Source organism: Silurus meridionalis, chromosome 7, assembly GCF_014805685.1.
Source record: "Silurus meridionalis isolate SWU-2019-XX chromosome 7, ASM1480568v1, whole genome shotgun sequence".
In the NCBI taxonomy this organism is placed as follows: domain Eukaryota; kingdom Metazoa; phylum Chordata; class Actinopteri; order Siluriformes; family Siluridae; genus Silurus; species Silurus meridionalis.
The window spans coordinates 2,615,655-2,637,079 of NC_060890.1; the positions used below are offsets into that span (position 1 = coordinate 2,615,655).

General features: G+C 40.1%; 1 protein-coding gene across 1 annotated transcript in view; it reads right to left on the reverse strand.

Annotated features, from left to right (window-relative positions):
- The window catches only part of LOC124389183 (double C2-like domain-containing protein alpha), a 43,485-nt gene that overhangs the window by 8,180 nt on the left and 13,880 nt on the right, over positions 1 to 21,425 (reverse strand). Inside the window, exons 2-8 of the mRNA XM_046854496.1 lie at positions 18,662 to 18,984; positions 17,660 to 17,739; positions 14,741 to 14,815; positions 12,363 to 12,472; positions 4,685 to 4,694; positions 3,502 to 3,624; positions 2,572 to 2,631 (exon numbers count right to left, since the gene is read on the reverse strand). Of these exons, the coding sequence (XP_046710452.1) occupies positions 2,572 to 2,631; positions 3,502 to 3,624; positions 4,685 to 4,694; positions 12,363 to 12,472; positions 14,741 to 14,815; positions 17,660 to 17,739; positions 18,662 to 18,980 (777 nt within the window). The 5' untranslated portion in view covers positions 18,981 to 18,984. The remainder of the gene's footprint in view (positions 1 to 2,571; positions 2,632 to 3,501; positions 3,625 to 4,684; positions 4,695 to 12,362; positions 12,473 to 14,740; positions 14,816 to 17,659; positions 17,740 to 18,661; positions 18,985 to 21,425) is intronic.

Below are 21,425 nucleotides of genomic sequence, written 5' to 3' on the forward strand. Positions count from 1 at the left end.
AGAGTGATGGCAGGAGTGATTTGTGATAGAAGAGTATCTGTGAGTGAAAGGAAAGTTTATAGGATTGTGGTGGGACCTGAGATGTTGTATGGTTTAGAGACAGTGGCATTGAGTAAAAGACAGGAGGTGGAGCTGGAGGTAGCAGAGCTGAAGATGCTGAGGTTACTATTAGGAGTGATGATAATGGACTGAATTAGAAACAACGTTTTTAAGACAAGGTGAGGGGGGTGCGATTGAGATGGTTTGGACATGTGCAGAGGAGGGACATGGGGTATATCGTATATCGTGGTATAAAGAGGCAGATTTATTATACATTATTCAAAGATGTTTTGTAATGTTTGGTTATCACTTACAGTATTTAAAGGTTTATTTATTTTGATGACACTTCATTTTTCTATCTTTTTTAAAGCAGGCTGTAGCTGAGGAGCTCCTCACCGCCACCAGCTTGTCACCGCTATGGCTTTGGTGCTTTGAGCTATATTTAGTGCGTCAGTTTAGACAGTAATGAACTCTGAGCTCTGGAATCACATGTAATAAGCTCTCATGAGTTTGGTTATGAGCTCAGAGGTGAACACCTGCTGCCTCCAGAGGAACCATATGAACTTCAAGAATTCAGCTCGTTCAGCGCTAGTAGCTAACGAAAAAGAATATTGTTTTCAAGGAGGGTGAGGGGGGGTGTCTGTTTGCCGAAATCGTTATTCCGTAAAAGCTAGGGGACAGAGAATCCTCCCCTGAGGGCTCTTAGACCATTTGACCCCATTGCTGGGCGCTGTATTTATCAGCACATTTTGACCACAGAAAAGTCTTTCCATGTTTGTTTTTTTTGCATTGAAATAACGGGCAAAACAATTTCCCTCGGTTCCTTTCTCGGACAATGTTAAGTATTTGGGAGGGCTACAGCTTGTTTTTTTGTGCCTGACTCCACTGTAGAACTGACCGAGTTTGACGCCATCTTGTGTTTGCACTTTTTCTACCACTAAATGGTGCTATAAAGTGTCTACTAATGAGGACAACGGGTCCAAGTTATGCAGAATGACGTATTATGTTCAGGGAACCCAAAATGTAATGTCTTCATATGAGGACGCAGGGTCCCAGGAGGACCCTGGAAAATGTTGGTGTTTTAGTGTTAGTGGACAAAGCAGGTGTTTGTTGGAGGATGTTGGTAATCGATGCTGAATATTGATTTCTTTTCTGTAGAATGTTGTTTTTGTAGCAGCATAGTGGTGTTTAGAGAATGAGGAATGGTGGTGTGTGGTGGAGAAATTTAGTGTTTAAAGATAAAGGTTGCTTTCGATAGAGATGTTGATAGAGATGTTGATAGAGATGTCGGTGATCTATAAAGTTTTTTTATTTTTTATTTAAAGGAGTATTTTGGTGTTTGATGTTGCTTGTTGGTATTAGTCAGAGAATGTAAGTGTTTGATGGGGAATGTTGGTATTTTTTTATGTTGCTTTTCGGTGTTTGACTGAGAATGTTGGTTCAAAGTAAATGTTGTTTAATACAGAATGTTAGTGTTTGATGGAGAATGTTGGTGTTTTTTGTATGTTGCTTGTTGGTGTTTGACTAAAATGTTGGTTCAAAGTAAATGTTGTTGTTTGATAAAGAATGTTAGTGTTTGTTGGAGAGTGTTTGTGTTTTTTTATGTTGCTTATTGGTGTTTGACTAAAGATTTTGGTTCAAAGTAAATGTTGTTTGATAAAGTATGTTAGTGTTTGTTGGAGAATGTTTGGTTGTTTCGATGGTGGATGTTGTTGCTTGTTTGACAATATGGGTGCACAAAGAATGTTGGTGTTTGATATAGAATGTGGATGCATGGAAAATAAAGGTGTTCATTGGAGAATGTTGGTCCTACTTTGGTATTTTTGATGAGTTAATAATGCGCTATAAAACGACTCCCATTTTTGTAATAAATTTCTTGAGTCGAACAATAACGATCGATCCGTTGGCGCGATTTGTTGGAGAAGCTTTGCAGCTTGAATGCACGTCGAGGCTTGATTGTAAATATCAATTGATTTCACAGAACGTTCCTTCGATGCTTTCACTTACATCGAGCCGTTGTGAGAAACATCCTCGATTCGCTTACTCTCCCCCACCACCTCAACACCGCATGTGACCAAGCCCAATGTTGTTTTGCACTCAAATCCAAGTCCATGTCATTTTATTACAAACTGGTTATGTAGCTTATTAGCAAAACGCTGTCACCGGGCCAAAGAAGACAAAGACGGATGGCAGGCAGATGGAGGGAAGAGGGGGGGAGGAAACGAACTAAAAACAAGCGACGAAAACAAGAGAGCAGTGGAGAGTGAGTCACTCATGACTACAGGCAGCACTTATACATACAGATGTGTGTATTTATAGCCTTCCAGTAGCAAGATATTTTCGGATGCACATGTTCTCTTCGGTTTCACGTGTGATGGAACAATGAGCTCATTTTGTGGTAAACATTTTCAGTGATGTAAACATGTACATTTGTTATGTAAGGTGTTAGGTGTCAATAGTAGTCATGGTAAAAATCAATAAATTGTTATTGGGCTAGACAAGCAGAGGATGTGAAATAGAATAGAGTTTTACCTCACGTAGGTAACAGGAGATCCCACGCAGTGCCGTGGTCATAGCAGTAGGTGACGCCAGCTGTGACAGACATGACGTGACACCAAAGCATTAGGCAGAATTTTAAAGAACATTTTCCCTCAGCTGTTTTTCTACAATTTACAGATAATGGGATTCTCAATGGTTTGTTGAATATTAACAGATTTACCCTGTTCCTCAAAGGTTCCTCAAGTGTTTGTTTTTTTGCCTTCCGTCCACACAGAGACTTTATTTTTTTTAATCAACAAAAATTTCGCTTTTTAAAATCGCTTCCTAAAGGCGTTAAGTTTGAAAACGCTACATCCACCGTGAAAACGGAGGCTTGCTAAAAAAACGACGAAGCATTTTTAAAGACTCGAAGCTAAACGTTTTTTTTTTCAGTGTGGATGAGCAAAGATTTAGTTTTTAGTTTTCTAATTTATCTGGATTATACGTAGATGTAGCCAAAGAAAAGCGTTCCCTAAAGATTCCTCAGGGGTTCCTATGCTAATTCTAGAATATTAAACAATGGGATTCCCCAAAAAGATTTAAATTTACTGGTTTGAAACTGTTTTTTCAAGGGGTTTGGGAGTGGTTGCCAGTTCCTTAAGTTTTGCTCTAGTTCCATAAAATGAGATTGCTTAAAGGTTGAACGGTTAATGGTTTTACACAAAAAAAGTACCTCAGGAAAGCTTTTCCCAAAGGTTTCCACTGGTACTTGAAATGGTTTTACCTTTAAAGGTTATTTGGATGGTTTAAAGCTTCATTTGTTTGGTGAAAAAAAAAATATTAACATCAATCTTGTTAAAGATTCTTGAAAAAAAAATGTCCTCAAACCCATAACTTAATCAGTTAATAAGTAGGTGAATAGAATATATTTTGTGGCTGCTGGACACACAAAATTAAAACACACACACACACATACACACTCACAGGAGGTGGATGTTCCAGGCAGACGTTGAAGTGCTTGGGTTGGTCAGGTTTGACTCGCCGCAATGCCACGCGTGACTCTCCGATGAACTCGTTATGCGTCAGCTTGTCCTCATCGCACGGATACTCTGAGAGACAGAGACAGAGACAGTGAGCCGGACAGACAGAGGAAAAGCGGTCATACCGGATCCAAAAAGTGTCAAAACACCTCAGACCTTACTGGTGAAATTCTGTACAGCTTCCCTTCACCTGAGAGTCGTGGATTCTCAATGGCATGTGAGCGCGAGCAAGCAAAAAAAACACTCTTGAGTAAGTGTTTAAGTGAGATTAGCAAGTTAGACAAACAAAAAGTATTATTTACTGCATCGTGGATAACAGAGGCTTCAGGCAGCGACTCATTGAGACTGAACAAGGTCGAAGTAATGACTCATTGTGTGGCACAAATGGAAATCATTTGGCTCAGTGAGAAAACAACAGCTTTTCCTTGTCATTAATGCCCAACCCTGAGGGCCGGTATGGACGTGATTAAACTGAAAATAACATTATTCTTTTACTAGTCTGGTGAAATTCAGGCGCTCGCTTTCAGGGAGAATTACAGGGGGCACTGTTTTTTTAATCAAATGAAATACCTTCATATGTAAATCTTTATTAGGGTTTATTATTACCCAATGGCATTGTTTTTTTGATTGAGTACAAGTTGTACTTCAACTGTGGCGGAATCTGAGGCTGATTGTTTTTTTAAACAATCTAGAACCATATTTCAGGTGATTAAAAATAATGTGACTGAGGTGTGTTTCAACAAAAAATAGATCTAAATGTTTGGTTTAACCCCTGGGATTTTGCCTGTATTGACTACATGTTGTTAAAAAAGAAAAACCCACAATAAACGTTGCGACACATGAAACCGACGCCAAAGAACTAGCTCTAAGGAAAGTCGACTGTAGAGTCACCTAGTTGTGCTAGAACACACTAGTGTACTGCGCTTGTGTAAGAGAACAGAACACCCCGTAACAACAGGTGGCAGTAGTCTGTATTCGGCACACAAACAGGGAAAACTTCTGTCTGTTTTCCTGTCGTGTCTGCTACGTTGCAAATGGTTCTGGTATATTTTTAGCTCTTGGTCTTCTTCTTGAGGATAAAGGAAGAAATAAATGAATAAGGTGAACCTGTATCAAGAGCTGGAGACAACTGACAATCTCCAGTTCTGTTTTTTTTGTTTTCTTGCGTGCTCATTCGCTAAGCCGAATAGCCAATCGGGTTTCCCTTTCTTGCAGACGAACTCTGACACCGTCCGACGAGTCGGTCGCTTGGTGTGTCCCTTGGTCCCCAAGGTCGGTCCCTTGGTGTGTCCCTTGGTGTGTCTCTTGGCTTAAGACCAGAGAGATGTCTATGAGAGAAAAGCAAGAAAAGGGAAACCAGCCATTGCACAAGCATTGAGAATTGCCAGTACAGTAATTCGGAATTTCCTGAAAAAGGAATGGGGTGAAAGTAATTCAACAAAATTCCAATTACCGTAATTTCCGGACTATCAAGTGCACCGACTGAATTTGACAAAGATTTTTATTTTGAACATAAATACGCTGCACCTGTCTATAAGCCGCAGGTGCCTACATTGAAACTAATGAACTTTACACAGGCTTTAATGAAAGACAGTGACTGTTACACGGCTTGTATCTAAACAGCATTTCCTGTTGACAGCCCGAGTGAGCAGCAGGTCAAACATCAGAGGAACCTCATCCATATTTATGATGTGGTGCGGCCCGATTTAGTGGGAGCGCATCTGATTTGATATAAAGAATTTCATTGGTTCACCTGAACCCGTTCGGCAATTTCATTGGTCTAATGTTATGGGGCTCAGTTTTTTGGCTTAAAGCTTGTGAAACCAGGAAAAACCCAGGAAAAATCCATAAATTAGCCGCTTCATTGTTTGTCATAGTCCATAAACTATAGTATGTCACATGATATAGAATGTTGGTATCATATGACTATTTGTTATTTACCCAATTAAGTTCAATTTAGTTAATGGTTTAGTACATTATCTGAAACCTCAGACAAAAAGTAAACCTCCTCAGGATTTCAAGGGCCCACAATGTGTAATTAATAGTCCTTTGTGATTGTTGCTTGTCAGATTGTATGAACATGATCCCCATATCCCATTGTAGTATCTCAGTTGTCAATGTCGAACTGTACAAGACACACAAGCAAAAAGACGTGTTGAAAAAGGTTTTCGCGTTGTCGATCCGTGACACGTTCAGACCCGTGTTCTCCTGCTAATAATATCTAGCAGCAAGCAACTTGTAACGTTAAATTAATGACATAACACATAACAAAAAAACTTATAAGCTCCTTCTTCGTCCATAACCCAAGTTTCTAATTTTGCTTCACTGTGACTCACTTGGACTGTTATTTTCTGAGGTGGTTTAAAGTTGTCGCGCTAAACACACCATTGGGATCGGCACTTTTATCAGTTTCTTGGTTTGACTGTCGTCGTAGAAGAAGTCACACAGCAGGAAAGAGTCTGAAATCTTCTGAAACTGCAGGAATTTCATCGGAGGAAAAAAAAATAAGCTCGACGGACATTAACCGGCTGTCGATGAACAAATGAGCAATCAAAGACGACAGATTTTAGCCTACGATTGTAGGAATCAAATTTAGGACCAAATCGTGACCAAAGTCATTCATTGTGCAGAAACGTTTTTCACATCGTATACGTTCGGATACAGAATGAATTACCATCGAATAAAGTAGTGAAAGAAAGAGAATGAAGGCGGTATGCATCTTCTAAAAGTCCCTGGATGCTGACTCATGTTCCTCTTTGTTCAGACAGCCAGCGTTTTTCTTCAGTTTTATTCTCTTTCTCAGCCGTCTGCAAAATTGGGTCCTGTCACCAGATTTCCGGAATGCTCTGGCCACGAAAAAGCGAGGACTGTTCGAACGCTGGCCGGTAATTTACTGTGCGTCAGCCTGCCATTCCTGTGGACCATGAGAGGTCCATGGTTTCACACAGTGAGAAACAGAGAAAGGGTATGTGGGGGAGGGGCTTGTGATAAGTATGCAGGAAGTGTGCAAGTTGAAAAAGGTTGTAAAGCTGGAAAAAAACAAGGTCCTTCAACTTTTTCCATGAAAGTAAGTGAGCCTTCATCTGTCAAGGTTGATGAAAAAGAGAGGACTACAGGAAGTCTGTCTGAGCAAACCGATTTGTATGCTGAGGAGATGCTGGGGTGTGATTTGCTCAGACATGCACAACTTTTGATCTTCTGGCAAATTTAAAGTGTACAAGTGGACACTTTTTCTTTCAATCTTGCGACTGATCCTGAAATTAGTAACCTACCTAGTGTTGATTAATCAATCAACGGGTTTATGGAGTAAATGTGCAATTGGAGCTCAGCGATTAAGATGTTCTTTTGATTGGAAGGTCATGGGTTCAGATCCAAGCTATTCTAGACAAGGGCATCATCCAAAAATGTAAATGAGTGGTCAGGTTCTCTTCAAATAATGAGCAGGTGCCAGCTCCAGTTGTGTCCCACCTCATGAAGATTTTGGACCTTCAAAAAGATCCCAACCACACGAGGATCCCGAGTCATTTAGAGTTTGCACAAGGTCCAGTTGGAACCCACTTCATGAAGATACATCTGTAGTTTCTCCATCATTGAACCATTTAAAGGCCGGAGGAGTGGGTGTTGAATCGATAATCTTCTCAGATGTTGAGCATAATTACAGAATGAGTTGCTTTCCTTAAGAGCTTCCACAACTTTAACTAATTTTAGAAAGATAATCGCACACTTGTTGAAACCCAGATGAGGATGGGTTTATCTTTTGAGTCTGATTCTTTTCAAGGTTTCTTCCTTATACCATCTTAGGGATTTTTTCCCTAAGTTCAATAGGATTTGGTTGCGAAATTACAGATAACACTCCAGACCACTGTTTGCTCCGTAGTTGGTTCCTTTCCCTTCCCGGAATAAATCTTCAACCTTCCCTGCTCCAAAACAAACCATTATGCTTTCATCTCCATTAGAAATTCTGTTCTAATCTTCTCTCCTGTACTCCATCTTACATAAGCTCTTCTGTTAAATCCGAAAATGTCCAATTTGGAATCCAACTTTCTCCCACTCGTTTACTATCCAATTCTTGTGTGTTTTTGCCTTTTTTATGTAGTTCGTTTAATAGGAACAAAAGAGAACATGCATGTGTCTCCTTTAAAAACCATAAAAGACTACGATTTTATATGAGAGATACAGATTTATTGCATTTACATTTCATTTCACATAAAGCACAAAAAGAAAAGGGTTATTTCCTTTTGTCTGTTTTTATTTGTTTTTTTTTTTTCTTTTGAAAAAAAAAAAAACTTTTAGTAAGTAATCTGCATAATCCCCAGTGCTGCTTAAGGAAAATCATCTTGAGCACATGCTTAACCTGTCTCTGAATATGTATTACTTTCCTCCTTGTGAATATTAATGTAACTTATGTACTTAAGATGTCTGGACTAATTTTTTTTTTCCTCTTGATTCCTTGAACAAACTGAAAACATTTCCAGGAGCTCTTCCTGTTTATACAGAAATCAAATCATATATACTGATAAATTGGGATGTCTCTCTTTTATTTTCTGTTTCTGAGGAGGAGCCTCAAGCTGTCTGACAGACATAGACACACACACACACACACACACACACACACACACACACACACTACACTGTTCACTACTCACAAGCTCTCAGAGGGTCAGTAAAATTAAATACCCCTCAGAACTAACTGTGACCTCAATCTGTCACTACAGCTGGACAAGAGGAACACAAAGAGAGAGAGAGAGAGAGAGAGAGAGAGAGAGAGAGAGAGAGAGAGAGAGAGAGAGAGAGAGAGAAGAATGTGTTCAAAGGCTTGATCCAGCTCCCTTGATACAACATAATTCAACATTCAAGCCAAACACATAAATCACAGAATCTGGATTTTGATCAGTCAGAAGAGGGGTTGAATAATTTCTCCTATTCCAGCAATTCGAACAGCAGTCCAGCAGTAAAACCACTGGTTTACTTTAAACATGCGTGTTCGAATGGGTTATGGTCACAAAAAATACCATGTACTTGAGGTAAAGTGGAGATACATAAGTAGATACAAAAGTATTTGCCTTCAAATGTACTTAAGTATCCAAAGTATTTGGATTTATCACGGCTATAATGTTCCTATTATCATTTTTATCACAAGACTCTGCTTAATCAACTAATGTGAAAAGCCTCTAATGTGACTCTCAGTACACTGTTCTATTAATTTAATGATATTAATAAATCAAACACTAATTGATATCTATTATAATAAACTACCCACACAAAAAATTACACAAATAGGACCACGTCTCGTCTCGTGTTGTGGTGAGTTCGAGTCTGGAGTTTCTCCCATCATTTATTCCTCTCTAAATGTTCTGCTTGCTGTTGAACTGACGCTGAACTGTATGTTGGTGATCAGTAGATACACCAAGCGTCAATCAAAACAACGAACGTGCCCTCAAACCTGATTGGTGGCCTGCTGCGTGTTTGACCAAGTTTTTATCCACTCGTAAACTGATTTCGCAAAAAGATCGTTGAGAAAAAAGTCCGATATTTGACTGGGGTATATCCTCCACAATATCTATGTCTGACAGAGTGAAACCTGGATTCAATTTACCTCACGACATCCGGAAAGCATCCTATCGCTACTTGAAGTTTCTTTCCGTCCTTGTGATCCAGTTCATCCCAGAGCAGTTCCGGATTTTGGTGCAATGACTGGGCATGCCTTTGTATGATAGATATACACGGACGTAAGCTTCGGCTCATTGTCTTGTTGTATCGCGAAGTCGGTTCCAACGAGCCGCAGTCCAGACGGAGTTGCATGGTGTGAGTTGAAGAATGGAATGTTACCCATGTAGGTTCAGGATTCCTTTAACTTTTTAGAACAAGTCTCCAACCTTCCCTGCTCCAAAACAACCCGAATCCATTAAGCTTCAACCTTCAAGTTCTTCGGGAGCCAAAAATGTCACATTTGGACTCCACAAATCGTCTTCCACTCACCTTTAAAATCGAATCCACTGTCAATTAAACCATGCAATCTGTTCCAGTGGCTTTCATCAACATCTGAGCATGAGGATTAGGAGGCCATACTGTGCTTCCAATTTGTGATGAAGGTCACAGATTTTTTTTTTTTTTTTTTACCCAATATTTGAACCAGCCACCGTGAAGCCTACACAAGGACACAATGTCAGCGTGTCCAGATTTTTGGAGGCATAAGCTGGTGCTGGGGAGCAGAGTTAGCATAAACAGAACCTGGCCTGCTTGTTTGTCATTATGGTTGACATTCAGTGGTCAGACAGGGTGTTCCTTACATTGCTTTGGTTCAATAAAGATGTTTTAGAGATGATTCTCAATAACGGGACATTTCCAGAGTGTCTCGTGAGTACACCGGGGTCAAAGTCTCTACTACTGACAAAAGAAGTGCACCAGCTTTTAAAGGGACGCAACCTTTAGAGCCGGTAACACTGCAGGCCTAGCAACAGCAAAATCAACTTTTCCTGTGGAATCAGGAAAACAAAATGACAACACAGCTATAAAATGTCTGGACATTTCAGCAACACCAGAGACACGCAGGCACAAAAGATCCCACCTTTCCCATACGAGCAGGCTGTATGTCAACGTGAAAAAAACCCTCCTGAGGATCAACTTATGCAAGGCAGCAGGACAACATACATGGTTGGGTTGAAAAGGATTGTGCTGAAGAACTCCAAGATGTACTAACTGACATCTTTAACATTTTGCAGGGTCGAAAAATTGTCCCCAAGTGTTTTGAGGCGACCACAATAACTCAACACAAGAAGCTGCACTCATCCAGCCACAACGACAACCGGCCCGTTGCACTGACCCCATCATTATTAAGTGCTTCGAGCGACTGGTCATGCAGCAAATAAAATCCATTCTTCCTCTCTTCCACAACCCATTCCAGTTTGCATACAGAATAGATGCCATCTCAGCCGCTCCAACCAGCACTTACACACCTGGACTCCTGAAACTCCTATGTGCGAATGCTGTTCTTGGATTTTAGTTCAGCATTTAACACAATCAAACCCCAGCATCTAATGAACAAACTGAGACACCTGGGACTCAACTCCCCTCTCTGTAACTGGGTGCTGGAGTAATGATCAGAAGGCCAACTACAGGAGTGAAGTGAGCCGACTGGTCCAGTGGTGTAACAGAGGGTGAGCAGCACTAAGTTTCTTGGGAGTGTATGAGGACCTCTTCTGGATGACAAACACCACATCGCTGACTAAGAAAGCTTAAAGCCTCTACTTCATCCGCAAACTGAGGAAAAGAAACTTCTACCTGGGCACCATTGAGAGCATCCTCACCAGCTGCATCACTGCGGGGTACAAAGGCTGCACTGCATCCTGTTGAAAGACTCTGCAACTGTGTCTCTCTGCCCTCCCTTATGTACATCTTCCACACCTGCCTCACTGGCAGAGCCATCAGCATCAATGCTGATAGCTCACACCAATTAAACCTCTACTTCAGCCTCCTGCCTTCAGGGAGAAGGTACTGGAACCTCCAGGCTTCACAAGGCTTATAAACAACTTCATTCATCAGGCTGTCAGGATGCTAAACTCTGTCCATTACCTCCCCCCTCTCCCACCTACTACTGAACTTACTCATGTATCTACAGCTCACCCCACACTTCTTTCATTGCAAGTAAGACATACAAATTCTTCGAATCTGACACAGACACCTGACTGTCATACTCCTGCTATCTGTCTTGCATCTTACAAATGCCTTACAAACTTCAACATTTTAACATATATTCTGATATATATTTGCACCTACAAATTGTTTACATATATAAACGTTTTGCATATTAACAAAATACACTGTTTACATTCACTCATATGCATATTCCTTCAGATATTTATATATTCATTTGGTTTATACTGTATATATCCACTTATGACAAGAACACCGCTTTTACCTTTATATGTTTCTATATTGCACTGACTTCTGATATTTTTTAAAAACTATTTATATTGCATTGACAATGTAAACAGGCATAGAAAACCGATATTTCGATTCCTTTGTATGTCTCCACATACAGTATGGTGGCATTGATAAATAAAAACCTTGAACCTTGAACTGGCGGATGAGGGTCATCATTTTTTGATGATTTCAAGCAGGAATAATAAATAACAAAAATATGTGATATACTATATTTGACATTTGCACGCGTGCTTGCGGAAAAACGTCACTGGAAGACTACAAGAGATCAGGAAGACCTTCAATGAGCTTGACCCCTGAAAATGTCGAAACCTTTCGGCAACTTGTGCACAATGATTGTCGGGGGAACAATCTACAAAATTGCCACCATTGCCGTGCATCACAAGGAACAGTCCAGGAGATCCTTACTTGAGAATTGGTCCCCAAGGGCTGCTGACCCAGGAGAAGAAGGAACAATGCGTTGAATTCTGCCAGCTCAAAATATTAACCACCTTGTATAAATTAAATTAATGTAAGTCTCTCTGGATACGGGGTGTCTATTAAAAGGCAAAAATGGAAATGCATTCCCTCTAGCATTAAAAATCCCGTCTAACATGAGCAGGACACGAAGCTGTACCATTGTCGCTTAGCTATCTGTACTATTTAAAGATTAGCCTAATATGAGTAAACCAGACACAACTGTCTTTATTATATTTCCCTCAGACCCATCACTGGTAGCTGTAATGAGGTGTTTCAGAGTGGCAGCCAGAGCTGCATGTGTTACGGACCAAATGTAAAAATGTGATAGTCATCACTGAAGCCCAGAGGGCAAAAAGAAAAATGTCTCGATCGACATTCATATCGAGGGTTATATTTTTATGCTACCTGAGTGTTTTTCGGTACATGTCCTCCTCCGTGATACCCAAGTAGGTAAGAGTTTCATTCCACACAGGGTTCAGGGTGTTCTTCACAATCTTGGTCTTCAGCTTGTTTGCCTGAAAGATTGGAAAGAAACGTTGAAAAAACAAACAATTATAAATGTCATTCATCATTACTGCATGATAATTTAATCATTTAGCAGATGCCCTCATCCAGAGCGACGTACCATAGTGCTTTGGGTCTCTAGCAATGAATGAATCTACACTGGTACGCAAGATTACAAAAATATGTGATATACCATATTTGACCTTTGCACGCATGCTTGCAGAAAAACGTCACTGGAAGACTACAAGAGATCAGGAAGACCTTTAACGAGCTCACCCCCTGAAAATGTCGAAACCATTCGGCAACTTGTGCATAATGATCGTCGGAGAACAATCTGCAAAATTACCACCATTGCCGTGCATCACAAGGAACAGTCAATAATTAGCAAACAGTGTCTAACCGCATTACCTGGAGAAGCAGTGTCATTTAAAATCAATAATCAATAAAATGCTGGATTCTAATCCAGCAAAAAAAAGCCACAGGATTCTGGGTTTTTGTGTAGTAGCCGTTTTAATCTGAGGTAAAAGTGCAAGCTAACATACAGAACACAACGTTTTATTTAGTTAATTCATCTTTGAATATTACATTAATTCATGTAGAAAGAAAAAAATACCACATTTGGTCTTTTTTTTGCTTTTCATACACAAAACCAACACAATGGCTAGCCTGCAATATGCTATCTCAAATATTGCTAAATATTAGCATCTGTTCATTCTCTTCAAAAGTCTTCAGAATCACTGAATTGGTGTTTTACGGGTGAAAAAAACACATGAAATGATGATGACAGAGATGCAAAGCCTTTTTAATCTCACTCCAGGATTTAGCAAAACCGGTGTCTTTTTTTTCCACAAGATGTTACAGAAACAAGCTTGAGGAAATCGTGCCTGTCGAAGGTACACCGATCCAAAAAAAAAAACCCATTGGTATGTATCATGATTTGGCTCAGACTTTGAAGAACAGGAAGTGATCTTATTTTCCCCCCAAGGCTTGTGTGCTCACATGCCCAAAAATAGGATGTGTGGGAGGGATGAATCGCTTGTCTGACCAGCCGGATAAAACCAGGGTCTTCATTAGGAGGCATGGTGAGCAGATTCTGCATATCCAAGGTTATTAGAGGTTGTTAAGTCATGGCTGTATGAGTACAGACAACAAGACCATTTTTGTTCATGTGCATCTCATAGATGAATTACATTGACATTGTTTTTCAGCCAGAAAATCAAAGTTGAGGGATATTGTTGTATTCTTTACACTACCATGTTGTTCAATTCTGCAGTAACCATGTGTCTATGGTCTAGTGCTTGTGGGGATTTGTGTGAGATTTATTCAGTCACAAGGGTGTTAGGAAAATGATGTAGCGATGTAGGTGAGGTGGTGAGGCCTAGAGTGCAGTCCGTGTGGAAAAATTAATCCAAAAGCTGTTTAATAGTGCTAAGGTCAGAGCTCTATAGCTCGAGATCTTCCACTCCAAAACATGTAAAGCCTACCTTCATGAAGCTGGCTTTGTACACAGGGGCATTGTTATGCTGGAACAATTTTCAGTGAGGGGAAGAGCTTATGCTACTGCATCCAAAGACAACTGTATAGGACAGTTTGGGAAGAACCCCACTGATTTACACACGTTTATAGATTCTGCACAATTGTGGTGTAACTTGCTTAGTACCATATTAAGCTCTATACAGCTATTAATGCATGTAGTGGCCAAAATGGGAACTGCAACAAGCACTAATCAACGACTATTGGGGCAGGGTTCATGGTGCCCCATGAACAGAACAGTTAATGACCTGATAATAAAGGTTATAAAAAGAATTCTGGTCGTAAAGATCTTGTTTTAATAAAAACAACAAAATGAGATTGTAAAGTAAATGTGTTCACTGTGTCTCTGACAAACAAAACAATTTTATTTTGAATTCCATTGCGATATTAGGGAAAGAAAAAATACGTTGATGTCTGTACATCAGAAATGCGTGATCCTGTTTCTCGAACAACGAAATGCTGAGTAAATAAAGATAAAAAGTGTTTTCTCCAATATGTTTTCTAATGTTTAAGTTCCTAAGGCTAGTTGCAAGTTCTTCATGTGGGTGTCTTTGAAATATCTGTGATAAAAGATCATCTCAAAGAACACGAGGCTGAGGCGAAACAGGAAAGAAAACATCTCTCTGTTACTGTCTCTCTTTATCCTGAGGTGATTTGCGGATGTGTGATGTAAATAACAGCCACGGCTTTCAACCCAGGCAAAGTTTTTCTCATTGAAGGACGGGAAAAATGAAAGCAGAACAGACCTTGCAGGCACCAGGGAGCAGGTGGAGCTTCACATAAGGGTCAGCTAAACCATTAAAGTCCATGGGCTTCAGACCCTGTATCACAAAAAGGCAAAAAGATATAATTAAATATTCACAATGACATCATGGACAGTTTAACCAAATGCACTTTAACCCTTAACAACGAGGTCATAAAAATCCTAAAGAATGCATCATTGGTTTCAGTCTCAATATGCTTTTCTGATGTTCTATCATTGAAATTCTGAGGTAAAAGTTAGTGTTTCAAATCTAATGTCACTGGTTTATAACAATAAGAATGTCTATTGTAATTGTAATTGATTGTACTGTTGAATTTAATGGTGAAGCATCTCTCAGAACATTAGCACTGAAGCGTATATGTGTTCATCACGCCAACGAAAATGTCACGAGAGGAATATAAATAAATAACTAAATAAAAAGGTCGGAATTTCAGACGTTTTCTTCACCGTGGTGGATTTCCACCCCATATCTTATTAACTTCGCCCAGGATTACTTTACATGACAACTGTTGAAAATTGTTTCCGAGACCACTAATGAAACCGGTGGGGGACCGTGAGAGATTTTTATGAGAGAAATAGAACACTCGTATTACAAATATATTTGTCATGAATTAGAAATGACAGGAATGCGAGCGAAACCCTACGCGTCTTCGGAGGCAGCTAAAATAAAATCATCCTCCCAGTCAAAAAACTGAGAGCAACGAATAAATACGTACGTTTTATTCATCATATAGCGCTGCAAATTTGGCCAGGATTTTTTTTTCATTCATTACCTAAAGAATGTATTTTACTTTTTGTCTAATTGTAATTCAATTCGATGTAGTTTTATTTTTATGTAGTGCTTTTAACAGTGGATGTTATGAGGATAAGGTCGTTCATGAATGATTCATTCACTTTGAACGAGTCTTTAATGTGACTCAAAAGAACGAGTCGTCTCAAAGAGTGATTCATTCGTTTTCTACTGGAAAGCGCACGAGCAAAGCGTCGCAAAATCTCCGTAGGTTATATTCAGGACACAAAATCTCTCGAATCTTTTGGTCCGAGTCGTTTATCCTTTCATCACATGACTCCCATGGACGATATAAGGTGCATTACACAATAAACAGAATTGAGTCGTTTGCCTCATGAGTCATCTGGTCCATACCGTTTGTCGTTTTGTCACATGACTCCCATATACCCTATGCAGCGAAATGAACTGACGCAAAAAAAAAGATTTGTTCATTTTGATGGAGGCGATTAAAAGAATCAAGTCACTAAAATGATCCGATCTTCCCGTCACTATACGAGGAAGAACCCTTGAGAAAATCCAGACTTAAAGTGGGACCTTATTTAGTTAGCTTTCGTGTTCTGTAATATCCTTGTTAGTTTGTTAAAGGCAAATTAACCACTTATAATGTTAGTCAGAAAAAGCAGAAAGACTTTCTCCCTCTCAGAAGACCTAAAAAGCATAAGCTGCCCCTGGAGACTGTTTAAATAATGTCCCCTCAAAGGAAATCCAATTTCTTTCAAATCTGATGAGGCGTCCATCATACAAATGCATAGAACTACCTCCAGAGTTGTTTTAATAGAAAATGTAACCAACACTAACGCTACCTAATAGGAGTCCAGAATTCAATGGTGCCACGTATCCTGCATGTCTGCCCCCTTGGAGAGTATTTTTATTCTCCTTTTCTCCAATAATTTATTTATTCATCTTCCCTGCCCAACTTCAGTGGCACTCTGTGCTTAGCCTGCAAAGTACTTCATACGTCTTCTTTATTGCACTGTAATGATGCCACATTGTCACTAATTTGTATTCCTGCCCCACTTCGACCAAAGGACATGGTGCTTTAAGGAGGCGAGGAATAGCAGACAGATCTATTGATTGATAGGCATGCTGGAACAAAAAAAAAACCCTCAAGTGCTGTCATTTTGAATTTAATAGCTCACATTTATCAGGTATATTTGCCTTGTCATTTCTTATTAATCTCAGGCTGATTTGTCGAACCCCATTCCACCCCCCACCCCATGTGAAATCTTTCCCAGTTAGATTTAAATATTGGTGTCGCGGCATGAATAGAAACGTCTGGGTTGTTATTCTTTTCTGGGCTTGAACTGGAAAGGACTTGTCTGAAAAATGAGCTCATTAGGATCCTGTGCCCTGCTAATACATCCCCGTTGGCTTTGGATTCAGTTGAACCAGTGCTCAGCGTTCAGACAGATTGCTACAGGCAAATGACATAATCTTGACATTAATATAGAGAAATTCTTATTAAATAAGTAATTAGGGTTCTTTGGGAGGCCACGGATATTGTATTGTTGCAATGTTGTGTGAGTTGGGATTCTGGTTTAAGATCCAAGGTTTAGCGTATTTCTTAGGTCCGACTAAACTACTGATTATGGATCCATTCTTACAATCGCCCCAGTTGACCACAGATCAAGGTGAACAGTAATTATAAAGGTTATAAGAATAAACCCAGGTGGACCATAGATCCAGAACTATACTATTGCACTTATACAATATAGGTACTCTTTGTTTTTTTTCCAGAATAGCCATGGATCCAGTGGATACAGATCCACTGTTGATCTAGTTGAAAGTTGACCAGCTGGACCACAATTTAGATTTACATTTACATTTGCGGCATTTGGCAGACGCCCTTATCCAGAGCGACTTACAACTGAGCAGGGGAGGGTTTTAGGGCTTTGCTCAAGGGCCCAGCAGTGGCAGCTTGGTGGTGGGATTTGAACCTGTGATCTTCTGAGCCAAAGCCCAATGCCTTAACCACTGAGCTACCACCTCCCAGATTTAACTAATCACAGTCATTTAGGTCCAGACAACTCAGATTACAAAATGATGCAAATGTTACCAAAATTTTACCAAAATAATCCACTTCCTGGTACAGGGAGCAGGAGAAATTCATACCTTCGCTTTGAGGACGGTGCAATGCAGGGAACTTGATGATGATTCATAGAGCAGGTCAAACTCTAGGGTGCCTAAAGAAGCTGCAGATATAAAGAGAATTCCATCATAAACAGTTTTTTATACTATCAAACCAGATTACGTTGGGGCTTTGCATTGTACAAATGGCTTGTAGATGTCTGAAATCATGGGAAAATGAAATTTCAGCTGTAATATAATGGTCATTTACGTGGTATCAGAAAGTTTCGAGGCTACATCTGTTTACAAGAAACTGCTTTATTAATCTATGCTTGCACACTATCACCTTTAAAATAGTCCACTTGCACAGCAATACAGCATTCCCTGGGTTCTTTCGGAATTCTACCTGGAAGTCTTCTTTTTGAAGCTCGTCAAGCACCTTCTGCGATTCCCGCCGGATCTCCGCAACGGTGTCAAAACGGTTAACTTCAAGACGTATCTTCATCTTCGGAAAGAGGGCAAAGTCCAGAAATCACCAAATCTGGTATATCGTGTGGAATGTTCTCCGATGATCATTATGCACAAGTTACTGAAAGGTTTCAACATTTCAGGGCGTCAAAGGTCTTCCTGATCTCTCGTCGTCTTCCAGTGACGTTCTTCCGCTCTTTAAGCGCGAGAAACACCTTGGACGACTCATATGTCAAAAGAATGTCGTGTCGAACGTCTCTTTGGCAACTCGCAACTTTATTAGTCTCACAACTTTTTAGTCTTGCAACTTTTTTGATACCACCTTGTATACTCTATATATAAATATAGAATATTTGTAAAATACCATGTTTATACCATGTTTTTTTTTCTTTTAACCTTATTCATGACATGGACAAATGTCTAAATATGGAGGAAAAGGATTTCAAATCAAATGCCTATTTGCATTACACTAAATCAATTAACACACTTAAAAAATTTGAACATTCACAAATTCAGATGAGTTCGGCACAGTTATTCTCTCCTACAAGCTCCATTTTTTGATCTGTACATCAGACTTACTGTTATCATCACTGTCACAGCTGTCAATCTCTACAGATGTTTCCATACTGTTCATCATTGACAGTGTCCCTCCACCCCCTGCTATCCCTGGAGACAGCGGAGACAAGAGTCCCCCTCCCCCTGATGCTCCTCCTCCAGCCACTGGTGCTATAGACCCTGCCTGATTCGGAGACAGCGAATCACAGACAGAGGATGTAGGGGACAGGCGGGGAAAGTAGGCGGAGATTTGCCTGATGGGCCTAATGGGGCCGGGGCAGACGTTAATCGCCATGTGCTCCTGGATGGAGATGGTCATCCTCTTTCCCTTCTGCACGGTCATCTAGCTGGCAAGTAAATACAAACAGGGTTAGATTGGATTAAATTAGATTAGATCAGATTGAATAAGTGTAGTCCAACATCACGCAATTAAAGACTGTATTGATCATTAACTTTCGATTATATTTTCTAATTGGATTCTTTTGTAAATAAGCCTGCGTCCTATAAAGCAGGGGTCCTCAAAGATTTTCAGTTTGATTTGGCACATGCTTTTACGCTGGATGCCCTTACTAACGCAACCCTCCAGGCTTGGGACCGGCACTAAGAGTGGCTGGGGTTGGTTCCCTGACCGAGGATCGAACCCGGGCCGCATCGGTGAGAGCGTTGCATCCTAACCACTAGACCACCAGGGGACCTTACCCCAGTGTTTAACTAACGTCTTGAAAGATTCACCACAGCTTCACTTTGTCACCAATGCTAAAATCCTGACCTCCGAGGAACTCTTTTAAGGGTCTAAATCAGGGGTGGCCAACCAGTCAGAGACCGAGAGCCACATTTTTTACTGTGTTACCGCAAAAAGCCAGATCATACACATGGGCACACATGAACATTACCCATACCTTCCTCTTACACACACACACACACACACACACACACACACACACACACACACCTCTGCTCAGCCAGATTTATTGTAAATGTCACACACCAACATAATGACAGAAATTGACTCCTACAGTTCTAAGACCACAGGACAGTCATTTTACAAACAGGACAGTCATTTTACAAACTCTTAGTTTAACCAAGTCTACAAACAAAAATATAATAATTTACGATTGCGTTTTTCTTTTACTATGCATATTACTTAGTGGGACTTTTGGCATTCCTTGCCTTGAACAATCCCCTTCAAATCTGCCTCGTATTCCGTTGTTGCCACTCGAAGCAATTCTTTCACATGGGGGTCAGTCAGAACAGATCGATGCTTTGATTTCACGTGTTTCAGGGTAGAAAACAAGGACTTTGTTTGTGTTTTTTTTATGTGCGTGTTCACTTCGCTTGAGTTCAATACGGTATTTTCGTCAAATGCACATGTGCGTGAAATGAATATACAGCAGGGGTGGGCAATTAATTTTTACAAGGGGCCACATGAGAAACCTGAATTGTGTCAGAGGGCCACACCAACGATAATATTTTAGGGATGCACCAAGATGAAAATTCAATTCAAATTGCAATGAAATCCATATTTTTTTGTGTTATGCCTTTTGCCTTGGCACCAGCACTGGAAAACTTTCCTGCCTTTTCAAAAACGTCCTCTACAGACAGAGTGCGCATGCTCGGATTGACTTTACTTTTCTGCGTCGCGTTGTTCTCATATTTAGAATGGCAATCGGGATGTTTGGATTTTAGGTGATAAATTAAACCCGACGTGGAGAAACTCTTTGCAGATACACCCCCTCTTGAAATTTCAGCATTGCATGTTTTGCAAATCGCTCTCCGCACACCGCAGACATGTTGCTCTTATCCAGATAACCGTGTGCTGGCTGCGCTTTTTTATTGCGTCATTACAATTGTGTTTCGTCTGATATACCGCAAAGTTTCCCAGTAGGGGCAAGCTCATTTAAGTCTTAAAATACCGTATTGAACTCAAGCGAAGAGAACACGCACTTTAAAAAAAACAAACAAACACAAACTTCGATATGAACGTAAGAGCTGCATGAAACCAGCCAAAGAGCCGCATGCGGCTCGCGAGCCGCGGGTTGGCCACCCCTGGTCTAAATAGTAACTCAGTGCATACTTTAGACTGCAGGTGGAAAGCTGTCATGCTGAGCATGCACTATATTTTAGGTGGGAATGTTTAGAGTAATGACTGCTGTGGGCTGGAAAAACCAATCGTCTCTGATGGGCATATGGCCACCTTTGAATTGGTGTTGAAATGTCTTACTGCGGTTAACGTCTCACGAATGTACTCTGCTTGAAGACTTCTGTAGATAAGGTTTTACTCCTTCATTCACAAGGCACTTCATCACCACACGCTGCCATCTTGATTAGCATTCTCTGGTCCGGCCCGTGACATGTGCACCGCTTATTAGCGATTGGACATGCTAGCTACTTACTGCTGCATGTAGTACCCCATGCTAACATCTATTTTTAATACCTGTAACATTAAAAGTCACGGTTTGTTTCGAACACCACTCATAATTTTTGTACAAACTAAGCAGCAATACGTTACAACTGAAATTTTAACAATATTTAGATTTCTGATGAACAAGTCGACACTAGGAAGAAATGTTCTATGTAGAGAATAAATAGAAATATTGAAAAATTAACAATAAAAATAAACAGAAATATTTGGAAATGCTGCTGATTCTGAGCCGCATGAATTTCCAGCATTCCAGTGAAGTCCGGAAAGAACCAGGAACCGAACCATGAACTGAATCCAAATTTAAATTCATCATTCATTCATTCATTTACAATTAATAATAATTCTTTTTTTTCTAATGTTATTTTT